This window comes from Pipra filicauda, unplaced genomic scaffold (genome assembly GCF_003945595.2).
Source record: "Pipra filicauda isolate LSUMZ 115617 unplaced genomic scaffold, ASM394559v2 scaffold95_size2449627_pilon, whole genome shotgun sequence".
Lineage (NCBI taxonomy): Eukaryota > Metazoa > Chordata > Aves > Passeriformes > Pipridae > Pipra > Pipra filicauda.
In genome coordinates this window covers 1,831,451-1,849,622 of record NW_024105153.1, presented here as the reverse complement: position 1 = coordinate 1,849,622, position 18,172 = coordinate 1,831,451, and the positions used below count along the sequence as shown (strand labels likewise).

At 36.6% G+C, this 18,172-nt stretch overlaps 1 protein-coding gene across 3 annotated transcripts in view; it reads left to right on the top strand.

The window, feature by feature from the left end:
- The window catches only part of UBN2 (ubinuclein 2), a 48,451-nt gene that overhangs the window by 17,888 nt on the left and 12,391 nt on the right, over positions 1 to 18,172 (top strand). For all 3 annotated transcript variants that reach the window (XR_003541017.2, XM_039391415.1, XM_027722591.2), the window contains exons 4-11: positions 4,077 to 4,214; positions 5,420 to 5,532; positions 6,572 to 7,070; positions 10,527 to 10,597; positions 11,289 to 11,418; positions 12,765 to 12,883; positions 13,501 to 13,614; positions 14,936 to 15,079. Coding sequence is in view for 2 of the 3 variants with exons in the window: in XM_039391415.1 (XP_039247349.1) it covers positions 4,077 to 4,214; positions 5,420 to 5,532; positions 6,572 to 7,070; positions 10,527 to 10,597; positions 11,289 to 11,418; positions 12,765 to 12,883; positions 13,501 to 13,614; positions 14,936 to 15,079 (1,328 nt within the window). In the remaining variant the exon portion in view is untranslated. The remainder of the gene's footprint in view (positions 1 to 4,076; positions 4,215 to 5,419; positions 5,533 to 6,571; positions 7,071 to 10,526; positions 10,598 to 11,288; positions 11,419 to 12,764; positions 12,884 to 13,500; positions 13,615 to 14,935; positions 15,080 to 18,172) is intronic.

Sequence of the window (18,172 nt, the reverse complement as noted above, 5' to 3'; positions counted from 1 at the left end):
TACCCGAATACAAGAGTAGACAGTATTAATGTAAAATACTGCTGTGGATCTGCATTTCAGAAGTAAATTGGTATAATCCATAAAATTGCACTGTTCTTGGTATAATAATGAAGTTGAAACCAGTTAACTTATTTTTAAAAAAACTAAATTATCTTTCATACCAAAACATTTAATTAGATTAATGGCACTAGAAGTATAGTAATGTAGCTCAAGGACAACAGTTTAAAATAACTTATATATGTACCTGCTTTTAGATGGTCAGACAGTACATCGGTCTTACTGTTTTATCTGCAGAATGATTCCATAATATTTTGTAGAACAAATCCATGTTCACAGGAGTCAATCATATATCACTTCCTGTCTGTTTGTAGGTCTGAGATTTTTTGATTCTCAGTCTTGGAATGTGTAAGGAAGAGCAGAACACTGTAAAGGACTTCAAACTTATTTTCCTTAATAAGATAATTCTGCGATTTCATATGTGGAAAAAGGTAGTGCAAAGCAAAACCAGTTCATGAGAAGATTTAGAATGTGCAGGAGCCATGTTCCCTGTAACTGAGAGTCCTGAAGGCACTTTGAAATGAAACTTAATCTAGCTGTTACCAATACCTTATAGAAACATACTTACTTTCTGTTCAGTTAGGATAGTAGAAAATACTAAGCTTAGCTCAAAGGAGAGGGTACTAGCTACATTGTGGTCTGCAGGCCCCTATTTATAAAATTAAACACTGAGTTATAAGTTATACCCTGTTCAGTAGGCTAAGATTTTGGTAAAGAAAAGGGTTAAAAGGGTTAAAAAAAATTTCTGAAGGTCTGACTAAATTCATAGTCTTCAGCAGAAGCTGTTGAAACCTCAACTGCTTAGTTACACATCCACATCTTACTGATCTTATTTGCCTGTTGACTGTTATGGAATACATTCAGTCTGTATATTGAATGAATTTTGCCTTTCTCTTTGCCTTGTTCCTGTCAATTTGTGCTACACAGCATGTTGATCCTTCAAATAATTTGCTGTGATTCATAGCCTTCCTCACTTGTGGACTGTCTTCAGTCCTTATTTGTGTGTTACCCAGGCCTTCTTTACTGCTCTGCATCTAAGTTTTTAGTGTGTTTTCCTTTGCTTGTTCTTCACTTCATATGATTATGGTCCCAGCTTTGACTGTGCACTTTCTCCTTCAAACTTGGCAACTGCTGTATTCTTCTGTTTTGATCCTGTACTGCCACAGCCTTGCCAATTCAGTTCACACCCTGTCAGCTCAAATGGAGAAAGCGCCCGCTCTGTCTGTTAAGCACTGTGGATAATAATCTATTTTCTCTTCTTTCATTTTCCTTGCATCTAATGATGGTAGTTCTGAGAACTGTGGAAAAAACATTAAATTTCTCTGAAATTCTTACCCAGCCTCCACTCTCAAGTTTACTTTGTGTGATCCTCATGGTCTCTCAAGGTGAATGACAAGTCCACAACTAAGTCACTTTGCTTTCATTTTGTCCATTTAATAGATTCTCCTGCTTTTTTGTGCTAGCTTTTCATATCATCTTAGGGTATTTCATAAATCCTGTCACCACTTTTCCTTTCCCGTTTTGTCTTTCTGTACTGCTTGTTGAGCCCTCCATTCTGAGCAGATAAAAAGTGTCTACCTATTTGCTCATTAAATCCCTACGTAGGTCTCCAGTTCAGGCTCCTTCACCAGCTTCCTTATTGAAGTATACACTTACTATTCTACTCTTCTGGATAACTTTCCTTCTTGTTTAAATGTTTTTGGTAGCCCAGACATTTCAGTTCTCAGACCATTTTATCTTCATTATATTTTGCATGGCATGGAGAGGGAAATGAAAGAAGCTGGTAGCTGACACTCCACTTTGCACTCTGTGTGTGTCCATTTTGTGTAGGTGATCTCAAGTCTTCAGATCGTGTTGTGGCAGCTAAATTTGTCTATTTATTTATTCGGGCTGTTGAATTTCATCTTGAGACTTGCAATAGAAGGCCTGCTGCTTCAAACTTCAAAATAAGTCACACTGTTTCCTTTGCAAGTATCTCAATTTTTAATCATTTGGCTGCGCTACCAAACATTTACTGCTTACAGTTGTTACTCAGAATTGACATTTTCCTCTGCCAGAGTGCATACCTCTAAGGTGTGTCAAAATCCCATCCTTTGTTTTAGAACAAGGGCAGAAATCGATTCTTAGTCCTGTAAATGCTTCCTCCTTAATCTTCGTTGGCAGGTATGTGTCTCAAGCATTCTGTTTATGCTTCCACGGAGTACAGTTTCTAGGATTATATTTGTTGCATATTAAGAATATTGTCTTACAATTTTCAATATTTAAAAGCTAAGACCCGGGTAGTTCAGGACATCATCCTACTGTGTGGTGATAATGGCATTGTCAAGGCAATCCTTCCTCAGTTCTCTTGCAAACACTTCCATGGCTTGCCTTGTTGACACTTTTATGCATAGAGCTAGAATGAATATGTTCATCCTCCCAACCTTTTTGAGAATTTGCTGTTAACAAGATATTTCCTAGAGATTAACAGTTTTCTGTTAAAACTTGGAGAATGTCATTCTGATGAGGTTGAGGGTCATAAAATAATAAAATTAATAGTCATTCACTATACTTGTTATTGACCACTTCTTTTTTTGTCGTTGGCTTTCAATATTTTTGAGATACAGCTTTGTAATTCTAACCTGGAAATTTCTTCATAAATATGAAGTACGTTTCAAAATAAAGTATTCATAAGAGTTTGAAACATTTTGTGGTGTTAAAACTGTCTGAACAGAGTGAGAATATGTTTGACTTCAAATGAAACAAGTCCTGGCATTGTGGTATTTGTATAAGAGGCAATGTTGTATTAAACACCTAAAATTGGGAATAAGTTAACAGATACCATGGCCAAGTTTGTCATGTCTGGGATAGCATTTTTAACAAAAGAAAACTTCAGAGAACTTTCTGAGAAAAGTAAGTTTTTGAGCAGGACAGTGTGGTTAGAGTTGGTACTAAATGTAGCATGTGTTGGAACTTCTGAACACGAAATGCACTGCAGAGATTGGTATTAATGAAAACTGTTGTAGTCTTAATGAAACAAAGTGTATAATCTGGGGAGGTTTTTTTATACTTAATTTACAAAAACATCTCTGCTATTTTCAGTCGCAGTTCCTGGATATAATATCCAGTTCTGTACAATTCTCATAGAGATCAGGTTTCTCTCACTGCAGTATAGCGATTGTACAGACTGTCATCTTTTTAGAAAATCTGGAAGAAATACATTCTAGCAGTCATTTATAGATAACTTAAAGGGCCTGTGGTAAAAGTATATGACTAATAGAAGGTAATTTGAATTGCACGTTGTGTCATAAAATTGAAGAGTATTCAATAGAAACGTTAAGCTTTAAAATTTAAATTGATAGAGGCAGGTTTGTTGGTTTTGTGGTTTTTGTTGGAGTCTTATTTTGGTGGGTTTTCTTTGGATTTGTGGGGGGTTTTGTTTGTTTGGAGTTTTTGGAGTTTGTTTTGTTTTGTTTTTTAATTTGTTTTCAACCAGAGATCTTGCTGCCTTGCTTGTAAGGCTGTCAGAAATGAAAACAAATAGTTTATTATATGCCTGCTTACTTTCTGGCCAAACCAACCAGTGAATAATCAATTGAAGTTACTCATAAACTGCTGGTGCATCACTGTTCATATGGTTTATGTATCTTGAGATTTAACATTTAGCATAATGTAACATGCTGTAAGAGACCATGTTGGGTGGAAAAAAATGTTGAAAGTTTTTGGGCTTTTTGTCCTCACTTGGCAGGGGGAATGTATGTGTGCCCATCCTCATTTCCTTCAGAAAGTAGTACTTTTAATGCTGTAATCCTGTCTTTTCTTACAAAAAAAGGGTGTTGTTTTGAAAATTAAAAGGTTACTCTGAAATTAACGTTGTATGCATTGGCCAGTAAGTTTACAATAGCATTGCTATCCTATTTCTATTCTAGCAAGCTGTGCTGTATATTGGTATATAATTTTTCATGCAGAGGGACTGGTAAACGAACTACATGTTCATTTTATTAAGAAATGCTGACAAGTTAATCTTTTTTCCTGTCCAGTATGATGAATTGGTTCCTGCATCCCTGACAACCAAATATGGAGGGTTTTATATCAACACTGGTACACTGCAGTTCCGACAGGCATCTGAATCAGAAGATGAAGACTTTGCAGAAGACAAAAAACATAGGCCACCTAAAGTGAGTGATCTTAATCAGGCTTTTATACAGAAAAACTAGCTAGGTGGACATTGGAAATACTTGATACACTTAGAATGGTTCAGATGAAGAGACCAAATATAGAATGATGCATGGTACTGTTCTATTGCATTTTCTGTTTTGTGGCTAGTGTACTGGCATTCAGGAAATAACTCAGGATGTCCACAGGCTGTCCAGTCTGTGGACTAACAATCTGTTTAGGCAAACTAACAAGTTGTGCCCACCCATCTTGAACTGACAGATGATTCTGTAATTTGATAAGAATTTCATTATGAGATGAGAACTTAAATTCTTCAGTACTGCTTTTATGATTTTGCACAAAGCTTGCATGATTTGAAATTGTTCCTAATATTCAGAATAACATTTAAACCAAAATATATGGTAAAATAAACTCAGTGCATAAGAATAGCTATATTAAAAATTACATATACAATCTTTCCCAAAAAGCATGCTGTTCTATAAACCTTAACAAGTTATTATCAATGCAAACATAATTACATAGGCCGTTCACAAGTTCCATGCCATTCAAAGAACTTACTGCTTTCTGATGTCCTTTCCTGCTCTATAACTCTTTAAATTTAACATAATTTTAAGCTCCTTGTAGTGGGTCTGCTGGGATGCAGTTAACTTTCTTTATGGCAGCCCATATGGTGTTATGGTTTGGACCATGACTAAAATAGTGTTGATAACTACACCGAAGTTTTGCCTGTTGCTAGCTATGTTTGCACAGTGTGAAGGCTTTCTTTTTCCCTGTGCTGCTCCATCAGGTAGTCTAAGGGTCAGCAAGAACTTGGAAGGGGAGACAGCCGGTCTGTATTGGCCAACAGAGATGGTCCACACTGTGCAACTTCATAGTCAGCAATGAAACTGTGGTAGCAGAAGAAGGTGGAGGTATTCAGTCTTCCAAGGCTGCCATTGCTCGTGCTGGTTGGGCATCAGTCTGTGTGTCCCTTATTTTTCTTACTGAAAACTCTAAATTCAGTAACTGTTTAAAAATTATTTGTGATTGACACTCGTCAGTAACTGCAGTTGCTGCTAGGAACCCAGTCGTACCGTTTGCCTTTATGCACACTTGAGGTGTTTTTCATGGCTCTGAATTGGAAGGTGTAAAGAAAACTAAATGTTTCTTACTGTAAAAGTTCTTTAGGATGGAAGAATCATTGTCCATTATTTTATCTCTCTTCTAGATAGCAAAGTTAAAAGAAAGTGAAGATCGTGGAATGAAGAAGCGCAAGCGGAAAGAGGAAGGGACAGAAAAGGAGAAGAAGCCTCGGAAAATGAAAGTTCCTAAGCAGTTGGGGTAGGTTTCTTTCTTTATAGGAACCCTTGAAGTATATGTGAGGTTTGATTTCCAGATTGTGTGCCATAGCAAGATTATTAGAGCTCTTTTGAATATGGTATTTTGAAACTATAATTAATAGCTAGTAGATTTTATTTCAGAATTTTTGTGGGGGTTTTGTATGGATCAGTCCTAAAAGCTAATTTTTTTTTGTCCCCTGAAATTTTGAACAAGGAATAAGAAAGGACAAATCACAGAAGAAAAATTTTGAGTCTTATGAATAACATTAAGCTTCATTGTCCCACCCAACATCTTAGGTAGCACTAAGAATTACATCTTCTAATGAAAACTGATCTTCTTTCTATCCTCTTGTTTCTAATCTGGAAAACTATAAATACAACTTAATTATTCTACGTGTTTCTTACTGACTTTGTGTGTGCTTTCCTGAGTTCTTAGGCTAGCATAGAAGGATTAGGGTGGTGGGTTTTTAAATTGGCTTTTAGAAAATTGTCACTGAGTGGAAGTTGTCTTATTATGAATATTCATGTTGGTATTGAAAATTTATTGATCTTATTTTTCATCAAGGTGATGAATTGGCGAAAAATTCTCAGTTTAAGTAGTATATAGATGTTGAGTCTGCATGTAAAAATTCTTAGCAGTGAAGAGAATTTAATATACACGGTGTGCCTAAACTTAAAGCAACTTTCCATCATTCAGGAGTCTTGAGAGGCAAGTTTAAGTATTTTAGTAGCACAAGTCTGCTATGAGTTTAACAATTGTGCCGACTTCTCTGTAATGAAATTGAGAAGTCAAAATGAAATAACCTTTGAAATAACCTAATGTCTGCCAAACTTAGCAAAACAAATCAATTCACAGCAAGAAATCACATGACCACCAAAGCTTTATGATAATTGGTAAAATAGTCTGAAGACAGAAGCACCAAGTACTTGCTTCTTCCCCGATAATTTTTTAATTGTATTAAACTTTGAGTTTTTTGTTAAAGGTTACTAAGGCCTCAAAAGTCACGTGCATGCTAATGAAAGATTTCTTTCCTCTGCAGAGTAATGGCCTTAAATTCACACAAGTCTGAGAAGAAGAAAAAGAAATTGTATAAAGACTCGCTTTCTCTGGCTGCCATGATCCGTAAATTTCAAAAGGAGAAGGAAGCCATGAGGAAGAAGGAATCTAGTCCAAAACCTCCAGTGACTGTCGCAACCCCTACCCCTAGTAAAATTCCTTCCTCCTCTCTCAGTGCAGGAAACGATATCTCTGACTTGAATCTTAGGATCAACGATCCTGTCCTTTCCATTTTTGGTAGCACAAATGAACCTGAGCTCCTGCAAGAAACTGAAAGTGCCCTGGAGATGCTGGGAGACATTGACTTTGACAAGTTGCTTGATGGCACTTCTGATGGCAGCCCGGTATCTGAGCTGTCAGGAGAAAATGGAAATGTCACTCAGGCAACCTACACCTCTCAGGTCATGACACCCAAGCAGGTGCCTGCCCTCCCAGAAGGTCTGCCTGTGCTACTTGAAAAGCGCATTGGAGACCTTCGAACAGTAAGTATGAATTCACTGGTAATGGATTGCATTCAGGAATCTGAGAGAACAAGGAAGAACAATTAGGACCTTGGGTGTCATCCTTGAATTGCTGGCTGAAACTTTAAAAATGAAGAATTGATCTTAATGTCCATCTTAATGGCTGTACTTATACTCGGATGGAAATAGGCATGGAGATGATGCAGGCCAATTGTTCAAGCAGTGTTTGTTTCACAGTGGAAACAAGGTTTTCTAAATGTTCTGTGTACACTAACTTGTAATGTTTATTTGGGTTTTTCTCCATAATTGAAGTATCAGTGTTACTTTAACTTGAATTATTAGTTGGTGTAAGGGATGGGTGTTTTCTTATTTTGGAGGAGGAAACCTGAAATATACACGCACCTTACACATCCATGTATTGAATTTTTGGCTTTAACTTGCCAGTTGGGGAAAAAAAAAAGAAAAAAGAAAACAAACAAAAAAAAACCCCCCACCAAACCCAGAAACCACCACCCAATTACAAAAAACAAACCAAACAACCTTAAAACTGAACTTTTTCTTCTGGAAGGTTAGAATGGAGTCCAAACTTTTCAAAAATGGTGATGAATGGTATTAAGTCAACAAGTTACAAATATCACAATATCTTACTGAAAGAGATCAGAGCTATTAAGGTGTCATATACTCCTTGTTTCAGCTGTGGATGTTATCTTAAATTGAGAATAAATTTGTTGTTTGATTGTCCACATTATGATATTAAAGCTTTTCCTTACTTAGAATAAAGTGCAGCTTTTCCTTATGCAGAGTAAGTTTTGTAAAAGTAGTTCAAGTTACTGCCTGTTTTGGACAAAAATAAAATATTTTAAACAGTGGCAGAGCTTGCTTTGCTGCAGGATAGGTAATGATAAAATGTGATATTTATCTTTCCTGTATGTAAAGCGTTCCAGTTTTCTTACTGATTTTTCAACATACCAAGCTAAATACAGCCAAGGGATTAATATTTACTAAAGTGAAAGAGATTCTGTCTACCTTTTGAATATTCAGGTTAATTTTGCTAGGAATCAACACAAGCTTCTAGCAAAACTGCAGAACTGGATTAGTCCAAAAGTCAGAAAGTGTTAGTGACTTGCCCCCAGTAAATTCATGTTGCTTCACAATCCACAAACACAATCCACAAACAGTTGGAAGAAATCTTCTATTTGGTGGCTCTTGGCAAACATAACTCTTGAAAGAATCATCGAATGGTTTGGGTTGGAAGGGCCCTTAAAGATCATCTAGTCCAACACCCCTGCCATGGGCAGGGACACCTTCCACTTAGACCAGGTGGGAACTCTTCTGTCTTTGGCTTTTGACAGTGTCTTCTGGAAGTCTGTTGGCTGAGCAGAGTAAGTCTGCCCTTACACTGGGGGAGAAACTAGACTGTGTGTTGACTTTCAGATTGCAACTTCCATACCTCCTGCAAATTGCAATCTTCCAAAAAGCACTAAAAATAAATGTGTCTTTTCAAATACTTATCAGGCTCACAGCTTTAGAGCTCTTCAGCACAAAGACAGATAAGTTTATAATGTTGTAGGAAAAAGCCAATGTTCCATGGATGGTGTATAATACATCAAGATTAAAAAAAAAGAATAAAATTAGCCACTAACTAAATTTAATAAAAACTTCCTCCCTTACCTTTTGTAGATTAATGTGTTCTAGTTCCCTAAGTGGGCAATTCTGAACTACCATGACAGAAGGCAATATTGTACACAAGCAGGAAAGTAAAAGGGCTTTTTTCAATTCTTTTGAAGGTAACTGTCAAGAGAATATCTGTGGGGAGAAAACCCAACCACAGTTTAGTAATAGTGATGAAGTTTTTGAATCTGCCAGTGTTGCTCTCTTAAAAGCTAGCAATACTGTCCAGTATGATAGCATAGTACTGGAATTGCCTTTTAAGGTCTACCTGGGACTGAAATATCAAAGCATATATTTCCTTCCACTTTATATAAACCAGACGATGATGCTAATCCTTGTGTTAATTATGCTTAAAGATACTGGATTTCAGACTTTCAAACTTGTCTTTTTGGTATCCTATCACTTGTAAACATCTATAACCTTTCTAATTTTTTTAGCAGGACAAATACTTCAGTATTCTTAAACAGATAGTACCATCCCCTCAGCAGCTGAATTTATGGTAGAAAACAGTGAGTGGAATGCAGTCCTTGCAGGAGCTTAAACTCCAGTATCAATGTTCATGTGGTAAAACATTCAGAACAATGGGCTACCTTATGGTTTTGATAGAGTATCACACTGTTTTCCTGTGCAGTGTAGAGTTCACAATTCTAGAAAATATTTTTCTTTCAAACTTAAATGGGCCAGTTACAAAGAGCAAGAAAGTAAGTATTTAATAGTAATAAATTCATTTTATCAAGTTAACGCTTGCATTTATTTGTAGTTTTTAAAGACAGAATTAGAGATTCTTAATTATTTGAATATTCAGCCTTGTAGCATGTTGGCTGCCCTTAATGTTTGTCAGTCACTATAATGATACCACAGTTGCCCACTTTTCTGCGTGCGTACCAGTTTCCAGCTTCTCTAGATATTCACTGTCTGGTCCCGGTGCCAACATATAAGATGACAATAAGCCTCTCAAAGTGGGGCTCTTTTTTCTCTTGACTTCTAAAAATCTGCAGGGTAGATCAACACTAGTGGTTTTTGTAGAATGGTACAAGGAATTGGCTTTCTACTGTAAGCTGTCATTGTTTGTGAAAATAAGCATCTAGGCAATAAGAACAAAGATAAAGGGATTCTGCATGGGAATTCCTGTGAGATCAGTGTGTGTGTGTGTGTGTGTGTATGTGTGTGTGTGTATATATATGAGGCTGTCTTTTTTTTTTTTCCCTGCGCTACAAACAGACTCAGGAAGAGACCAGACAAAAATATTAGAGATATAGTCTAAAGATGGCACCAGAAAAGAGGGATGAAGTATTCCTCTAGCATACATAATCCTTTTGTAGAAATTGCAATGAAGGTTTGAGATGGATCTAAGAAAACTGGCAAGTTGTAACTGGGTAAGGCAGATTACAGGTAGAAAAAGATGGAGTAGAAATGTGTTAATGCTCTTGCATGCTTGACTTGTCAAGCAATGCTCTTCTTCTTAGAACTCACAGTAGCAGAATGTTGTTGATGTTGAGATAATAAAACATCTCTACCATTTCCTTTCTTCATGGTTGTTGAAACGATGAATGTGTTAACATCAGTGATCCAGGCAAATTGCAAGTAGAATGATTGTTTGCCCTAGAGCAGGGCGTTTATTTGAGTATAACAGTAACAACCCTAATTTTATCTAGACAGCCGAGTATAACTTGATTTTGTTTATTCTTTTCCAAGTAACATTATCTGGAAAATAAGAATGTGATGCAGCTGTAAAAGTAAAGATACAAAGACTGTTGGGATAAAGTACTCTATGAACTTGGATACTCTTTTTTGTTGTATTTTCAGGCTGCCAAGATGTTTGATGAAGAAGGCAGGAAGAAGTTTTTCACGCAAGACATGAATAATATTCTTCTGGAGTAAGTGCTTATCTGTACAACCTTCCCTTTTTGGAAAGGGGGTAAAAGGAAGAGTACAGAAGAGGAAGTATTATTGAGGTTGTTCCAACAAAGCCCTTAAAATTCAATGAAGGTAGATCAGTCTAAGCCAGTTACTAGCTAAAGAGATTTATATACGAATACAATTCCTGTCATGACTGTCTGTCTTTATCCAGTGTAAAGTGTTTTGTAGTGCCCTGGTCTTTGACTTCATGTGTAAAGTTCAACAAAACTGCTGTTATTTGTTCCTGTCCCCAGTTTTGTAACTTAAAACACCTTCAGCTTTCATGAGGGAAAAATGCTGGCTTTTTTCCTCTGTAATCTTCAGCTAAGTGTTTAATATTGAGGGTTCTGTGTTCATAGAATATGAAACAAAAAGTAATCTCTAGAAGACTGTAGCAGTCAAAATTGTATCAATTTTGATTTGTAATGGTGGGTGTAAACAAAATTTGAATGAGTGTTCAACATTGCTGGACAAATACATACATGAATGGTTTCTTGCCATCAATTGGGACTTCCTCTTTTTATAAAAAAGCTTATCTGAAAATTTCCCAAGCTGCTATTTTTAGTGTGCATAGTAGAATATGCTATGCTTACAAAGCTTTCTTAGGTTTTTGTTCGGTTGTCATCTTGGAATGCCTCACTGATTGACTGTCTCCTGTTCGTTTGTCAGTATTGAGCTACAGTTACAGGAGGTAAATCCTGCCATCCGCAATGGAGTGTACTCTCACCTGGAGGCTTTTGTGCCATGCAATAAGGACACACTGATAAAGCGTCTGAAAAAGTTACACCTCAATGTCCAGGTAACGACAGGGAGATTCGCTCCAGCACAAGTCAGTTATATGACACTGATGAGAACTCAGTGCAGGAGAGTAGAACAATAGTAACACAGTCTCAAATAAATCAAAATATTTTGGATCAGTTGCTAGACCAGTTTAAAAGCTTTTTCCCATATAACTGCTGTTGTTGCTACATTAGGAACAAATATTTTAAGTATTTCAAAGCCTTTATTTGAGAAGGAAGTGCTTTCATCTTGAAAGCTTAGTACAGGCTATGAAGGAGTGTTTCTGCTGTCATCTGTGATTATTTCTGTAGTCACAGGGTACATATCAAAGTAGCAGAACTAGAGAGCCACAATAATTATGGTTATGACAGGCTAAAAAAAAAATTACTTTTGTATTCACTTTTGTGTCACGAAAAAAGGAAGGCTAGATGGATAATAGGTGACCCAGCTTCTATTTTTTTGTGCAAATTTCTCTTACAAATTTCTCTTACAAATACTTTTTATGCCATTTTCAGTCACTTTTCTCTTGAAGAATGTTTTTACTGTTGAATAAAAAAGTTATCTGTGACCTGAAGTATTGTGACCAGATTCTTTAGATAAAATCCAGGACTAAATCTTGTGGAGGATCTGAAGATGAATGCAGAGATCTTGGAACTTGCTAATAAGGCAAACAAATTCATATGATATTTCTAAGCAGATAGACGTTATAGAATATTCTAGTTCTTCTCAGTAAGCAGTTAAAATTAACAATGTAGAGTCAGAAGATGTAGGAACAGAATTTAAAACATGTAGGGAAGTGTATAGTATATTACTTTAATATTTGCAGTTCTTAATATTTGGAGACAATTCTAAATACGTAGTCCTTACCTTTTGAGGTACATAAATTGCATATAATAACAATCTGATACTCAGATAATATAATACATATTTATCTTTTGTTCATTACCTAGGATTTTTTTATACCACAGAGGTTTTGGAAACATGATTAACTGGATATTTATTTGCAAGTGTTAAGATACTGATTGGTCAGTTCGTCTCACATTTTCCCCTCAAGTGTTTTCCCCTTCCCTATTTTAATTTAAAAGTGTTATTTTATGGCATAATGTTTTGGACTATTCATGATATTCCTTGTGACTATCTTTTGCTATTTCTGGTCTCAAGACTTAAATGAGAAATATATGTATTTATATAATGCTGTTGCACCTAACAGGATTCAAGTGCCATGTAGAATATGGCTGTTGAAGTCAATACATAGTACTGAGAGTATTACCTTAGGAGTGAGCAGGAGATAACTTTCTTGAAATGATCTGAAATGCTCTTTATTTTACATCTAACAGGACCAGTTTGGTGTTTCTTTATTTGCAGGATGACCGCTTGAGAGAACCATTGCAAAAGCTGAAACTGGCTGTCAGTAATGTCATGCCTGAACAGTTATGCAAGTATCAAGAGGACTGTCAGGCCCGCAATCAAGCCAAGAATGCCAAGTAGGTATTTCTGGAGATTGTGCATGCCTGTTCTAGAGTCCAGATGGAAGTCTTTATGCACGTTGTTCATCCTTGAGCTCAGAAAAGCACTCAGCTCCAGTTTACAGGTGTCTCTGTTTTGAATTGTACAAAATACTTAGTTTTGTGTAAGTATCATCTGACTCCTGAGAGAAATTCAATTAACTGAAGGAGGTAGGTCTTGAGAGAAAGAAATCTGAAGGGTTACTGGACAATTCCTAAATTGGTGGATTGATGGAGGAGAATGGTGTATTCCTTGTTCATTCTAATTTTTTCCATTATAGTTAACTAATTTTAGACTTGGAGAAGCATTAATATTTTGATAAGCATCCTGCTATTTCCCAGCAGAGGCACTACACAGAGCTTATAGTGGCATCCATGAGAGCATCCGTACAATGTGTCTTGTTTACTTGTCTCTGAGGACCATAAAGCAGTGGGGAGAGGAAGACGAACTGTTTATCCTTTCAGGAAGTATAATGAGAATCTGAAGACAGGTCCTTTGTGGGTTTCTTTCCTCATACCTTAAATGACACTATTTTTCAACGAAATATTTTGTCTGTGTAGTATACCTATAAAGAAAACAATTGTTCCAACTGTAGGTTGCAAACAGAAGATGAACGAGAGAAAAATGGATCAGAGGAAGATGATGATGAGAAACCCGGAAAGAGGGTTGTGGGACCCAGAAAGAAGTTTCATTGGGATGACACAGTGAGGTGAGACAAAACTACCTCTTCCACCAGTGATTTTCGCTGACTTTATAAAGTGATCTCCAGGAGGATGTTATTACACAATACTTTGAATAAATAACTGTTCCCAGAATTACACCTCAGAAGTTTTGGAAAGTGTTGGTGCTAAATATGCAAAGTAGAATTCTGTAGTGCTGAAAAGCCTTTTTCTTTAACTTGAAAGCAAGATCATCCTATGTCCAACCCTTTCAGGTTCCACTGCTTGTTTTTCTGCTTTATCCAAATACATGAGGATTTTCTGGCTCCAGGACTTCAGGTTTCTTTAAGCAAAGAACAGATGTGTAAGCAGAGTTATAACTGCTTCCCACCTGTCTAGGAAGGAATATGTTAGAAAACACCAGTGAGCACTAAAGATTTCTGCCACAGTAGGACAGGCCATCAAGATTGGTGATGCTGGTTTGGCAATCCTAACAATCCTTTGGCACACCAGCACCTAGAGTGCATGAATCTCAACCCCTTCTATTCCCTGTGAACACAAATTCTATATTAACTCTCAAAAGCAGATTCTTGTCTGAAATTATCAATTATTAGAGTTCTGTTTCCTAGAGTAGATGTTATTGAAAACTCAGATTACTATTATTTAAATAATCTAGGCTTTTAAGCAAGCAGATCATTCTAAATTAGTAATTTCTCATGCAAGATGTAAGCTAATTTTAGTACAAATGTGTATATATATTACTTAAAGGGGCTGGTGGACTTCTCGCGATAAGTCTTTTTAGTATGTTAAGACAACAGGTAAGAAACTTTCATGAAATATATACAACCAATATACCTTGGACTGGCCTGGAGGGAGCCATACTTGAAGAAGAGATATTTAAATCTCTTGCTTTTTTCATTCAAGAGGCTCGGAAAGGCTGATTTACTTAACTGTGTGCACTTTTATATTTTCTAGGACAATAAAAGAATCTCTGTCAGAAAGAATCTTCTGTTGAAATACTCAGTGTAGAATGGATTTCACTTCCTTTCAGACAAGTGAGAGAGGGGTCACTGTGAGCAAAGTGAGAGGACATGTTTCAGCTACGAGAAAACCACAAAAAATATAAAACAAATTACAGAATAATAGTAGGATGAAAATAAGAGCCATACAGTCTGTTGGAAATGGAGGAGGAGTGACAGTGGTAGATCATATCGGTTTGTAGTAGCAAATTTGTGCAGTGCAAACATCCAAAAAACACGATTGGAACTGAGCACTTCCTGCAACTATCACTGGACAGCAGCTTTCATTTCTCAGCCGTTTTCTGCTGAGTTTTTGAAAGGGTTGTTTCTTTTCTTTTGTTTCTTTTTGCAGGTCTCTGTTGTGTAATCTTGTCAAGATCAAGCTGGGATGCTATGAGCTAGAGCCAAATAGAAGTCAGTCTGCTGAAGATTACCTCAAAACCTTTATGGAAACAGAAGTGAAACCACTTTGGCCTAAAGGCTGGATGCAGGCAAGGTAAGATACCTGCTTTATAAATCTATTCATTTTGGTGTTAACTATTTTTTGAATCTTTTTTATTGTCTTACATTTGACCTCAATGATGTACTGTTAATATTAGTTAGAACTTTAGAGTATGTTCATGAAGCTGGAATATTTTAGAATGAATGTTTTTCCAAAATGAATTTTTCTGTCTTGTTTGCAAGCCTGAGAGTGAAAAAACCCACTCTTTTCCTTGGAGAACTGTTAGATTTTTGTCATCTGCTGGGGACTGAATTTACTGAAGCTCGGAACATAGCGTGTGATGCTTCGTTTGAGGGGAAAGTATGAGGCAGGAGGGTAACTGCTTGGGAAGTTCTTTGTGATATAAGAAGTGATAGTGATATAGAAAGCAGTTTTGCCTGTATGTTGTCACACTGCATTATCAGACTGCTTACATAGACTTTAAAATTATAAGCTGCAATTTCAACACTAGCGTTCAGAAAACACTTATGATTTGTGCCTTCTATTTCCTGTATGCAATTGGGATGCTCTGTGATACTGCAGTTAAAAATACACTAGTTTCTATAATTGCTTCCTACTGCCATAAGAAGAAACAACCATACAAAATGGGGGGGATAAAATGAAAGCAATATTAACCATTGTGAAATACAAGTTTGACCAAGTTTTCAAATGCTTTGGAGTGAAAGAGAAGCAAATACGATTTGGCCTGAGTTCTTTCCTCCTGTAGCACCCACTGCAAAAGACAATTTTCCATCAAATCTTGACCTGACTGAAAAAGCTAAATCATACAACAATACTCATCAACTTGCTCAGGAATACCTTGATTGTAGATTAGTCAAATCTGTATCAAGGTGTAAAAATAACTGTACTGAGATATTTCTTAGAATAGACAATGTGTAGACAATGAGCTGCTGGTGAAATGGTAATGAAAGGAACAAATTAAGTTTTACACTTCCTGGTATACAACTGACTTATTTCCGTTCAAGGATTTAGTTTTGTACTAAGTATGCTGATGAGTGAGGTATTATCTTATTAAGATTTTACTGAAGTAGATGAGACAAGGAATCCCAGTTTAGTTTAAGAACAGATACGGAGATCACTGATGATAATGGTGAAATAGCCAAGAGATACTGTGAGATGGTTCAAGAATACATAGAAGTGAAGCATGTTCAGACTTTGCATTTGAAAGCCATATAACATATTTGGTTCTCTCCTTTTTATTTAACAAGTGTGCTGAAAATTTCTGTGAGCTTTTAAACTATCTATACAATTGGTTTCAACAAAAAAAAACACAAAAGAAACCCCCAAAATGCCCTCCCAGCCCCAAGCTCCCCAGAACAAACCAAACCAAAACCACCAACAAACCAAACAAACCCCAAGAGCGAACAGATGTTAACTTCTTGTTGACCAGCAAGGCTTCATTTATCAACTGGGCAGTTTTAGTACCATGATGATTTACAAATTGTCCTGTATCTACTGGGAGGCAATTCCCTGGTTTCTGTTTAGGAAGCGATGTATTGTAATTTGTAGGCAAACAGTTATGCAAAGAGAAAAAGAAAGTATTTCCTGCAGTCTGGCAGTGGTAACTCCTAATACAGCACAAAATTCATATTCTGGATGCTCATTTTGTTGGGACTTCAGGGTAGAGGTTATCATGCTGAAGGATTATAATTTTTCACTTTTATATGCAGCCTCAAGTGAAAAGGAGCTATGTAAAATGGAAAAAAAATGAGTAGGCATTTAATGCTAAAACTGATCTATTGACTATTCATAAGGAATTCTTACTAATCAGAGTAGGTCAGTACCAGACCTTTGTGGGTTCAGCTCAGAGAAAGAATTTCTTGCTCTTCCAAAGTTAACTGTATTTAATGTTTCTCATAGGTTTGTAAAGAAGCATGCAGTAAGGTATTGATCATAACTTCAAATTACAGAATCACAGCATTGTTAGGGTTGGAAGGGACCTCTGGAAATCATCTAGTCCAATCCACCTGCCAAGGCAGGATCACCTAGAGCAGGTCACACAGGAAAGTGTCCAGGTGGGTTTTGAATGTCTCCAGAGGGGGAGACTCCACAACCTCCTTGGGCAGCCTGTTCAGTGCTGTGCCACCGTCAGTGTAAAGAAGTTCTTCCTCATGTTGGAATGAAACTCGTGAATTTACACCTTGTTCATTTGTATCGCAACTACCTTTGTCACGTCAACTTTCCATGTGTATAACTTCTGTACTGTGCCCCAGGATATTGTTTTATTAATATCCATGGATTTAGAGAAATACTTTTTCATCTTAAAGGATCCCAAAGCCTTTTCAAATAATGTAACTGCTTTTTTGTAATTGGGTTGCATATTAATTCCATGTGTGTCTGAAAAAAATCTGCAACCCAAATAGGTGTACGTTCAAAAAAACCGAAGTGTAAGGAATAGGAAGTCTTTCCTTTAATTCCAAGAAGATTGTCATCTTTGCAGGTGGTCATGCAAGTAGGCTTGCAGGTCAAACAGCACATTTGACTTGAAATCATGATCAGAGAGAAACAATTTCGTACTGATCTCTCTCTCATGAACTTTTATATCTAAATATATGTATGCAACAGAGGGATTATTTTTCAAGCATGTTCTTGGAATATATACTGCACTCTCTTTTCTTTGTACCATTTTTGTTTTTTGTTCTTGTAGTACTACCCTTTTCTCTTTAAGGATGATACTGCAAATTACTGGGGCCTGTGATTAATTTTGAATTTTCATTTCCAAATGAAAAAGATTGAGGAATGGACAAAGCATCAAGAAGGAGGTGGGGAAATATTCTGGAGAAGCTGTGTAGGTCAGAAAGTGGCACATTGAACATGTAATCAGAAATGTTATTTTTGCTCCATGATATTCTTCATAGGCATTCAGTAGTCTCTGACAGGGGGATTTGGAGGTTAGTATGGTGAAGAAAATGTGAAAATGGAGCTGGAAGTGGAATCTGAGAAGTAAGGCACTGAACTGTAGTGAGAGAATGTCAGTGTTTTTTTTACCAGATGACGTAATATTTGTGGTTACTTGGATTTTTCATAATTATTGCAGCTCTACAGGTGAAAAGGTCTTGTTTAGACAGCTGTTCATGATGTGGCGAG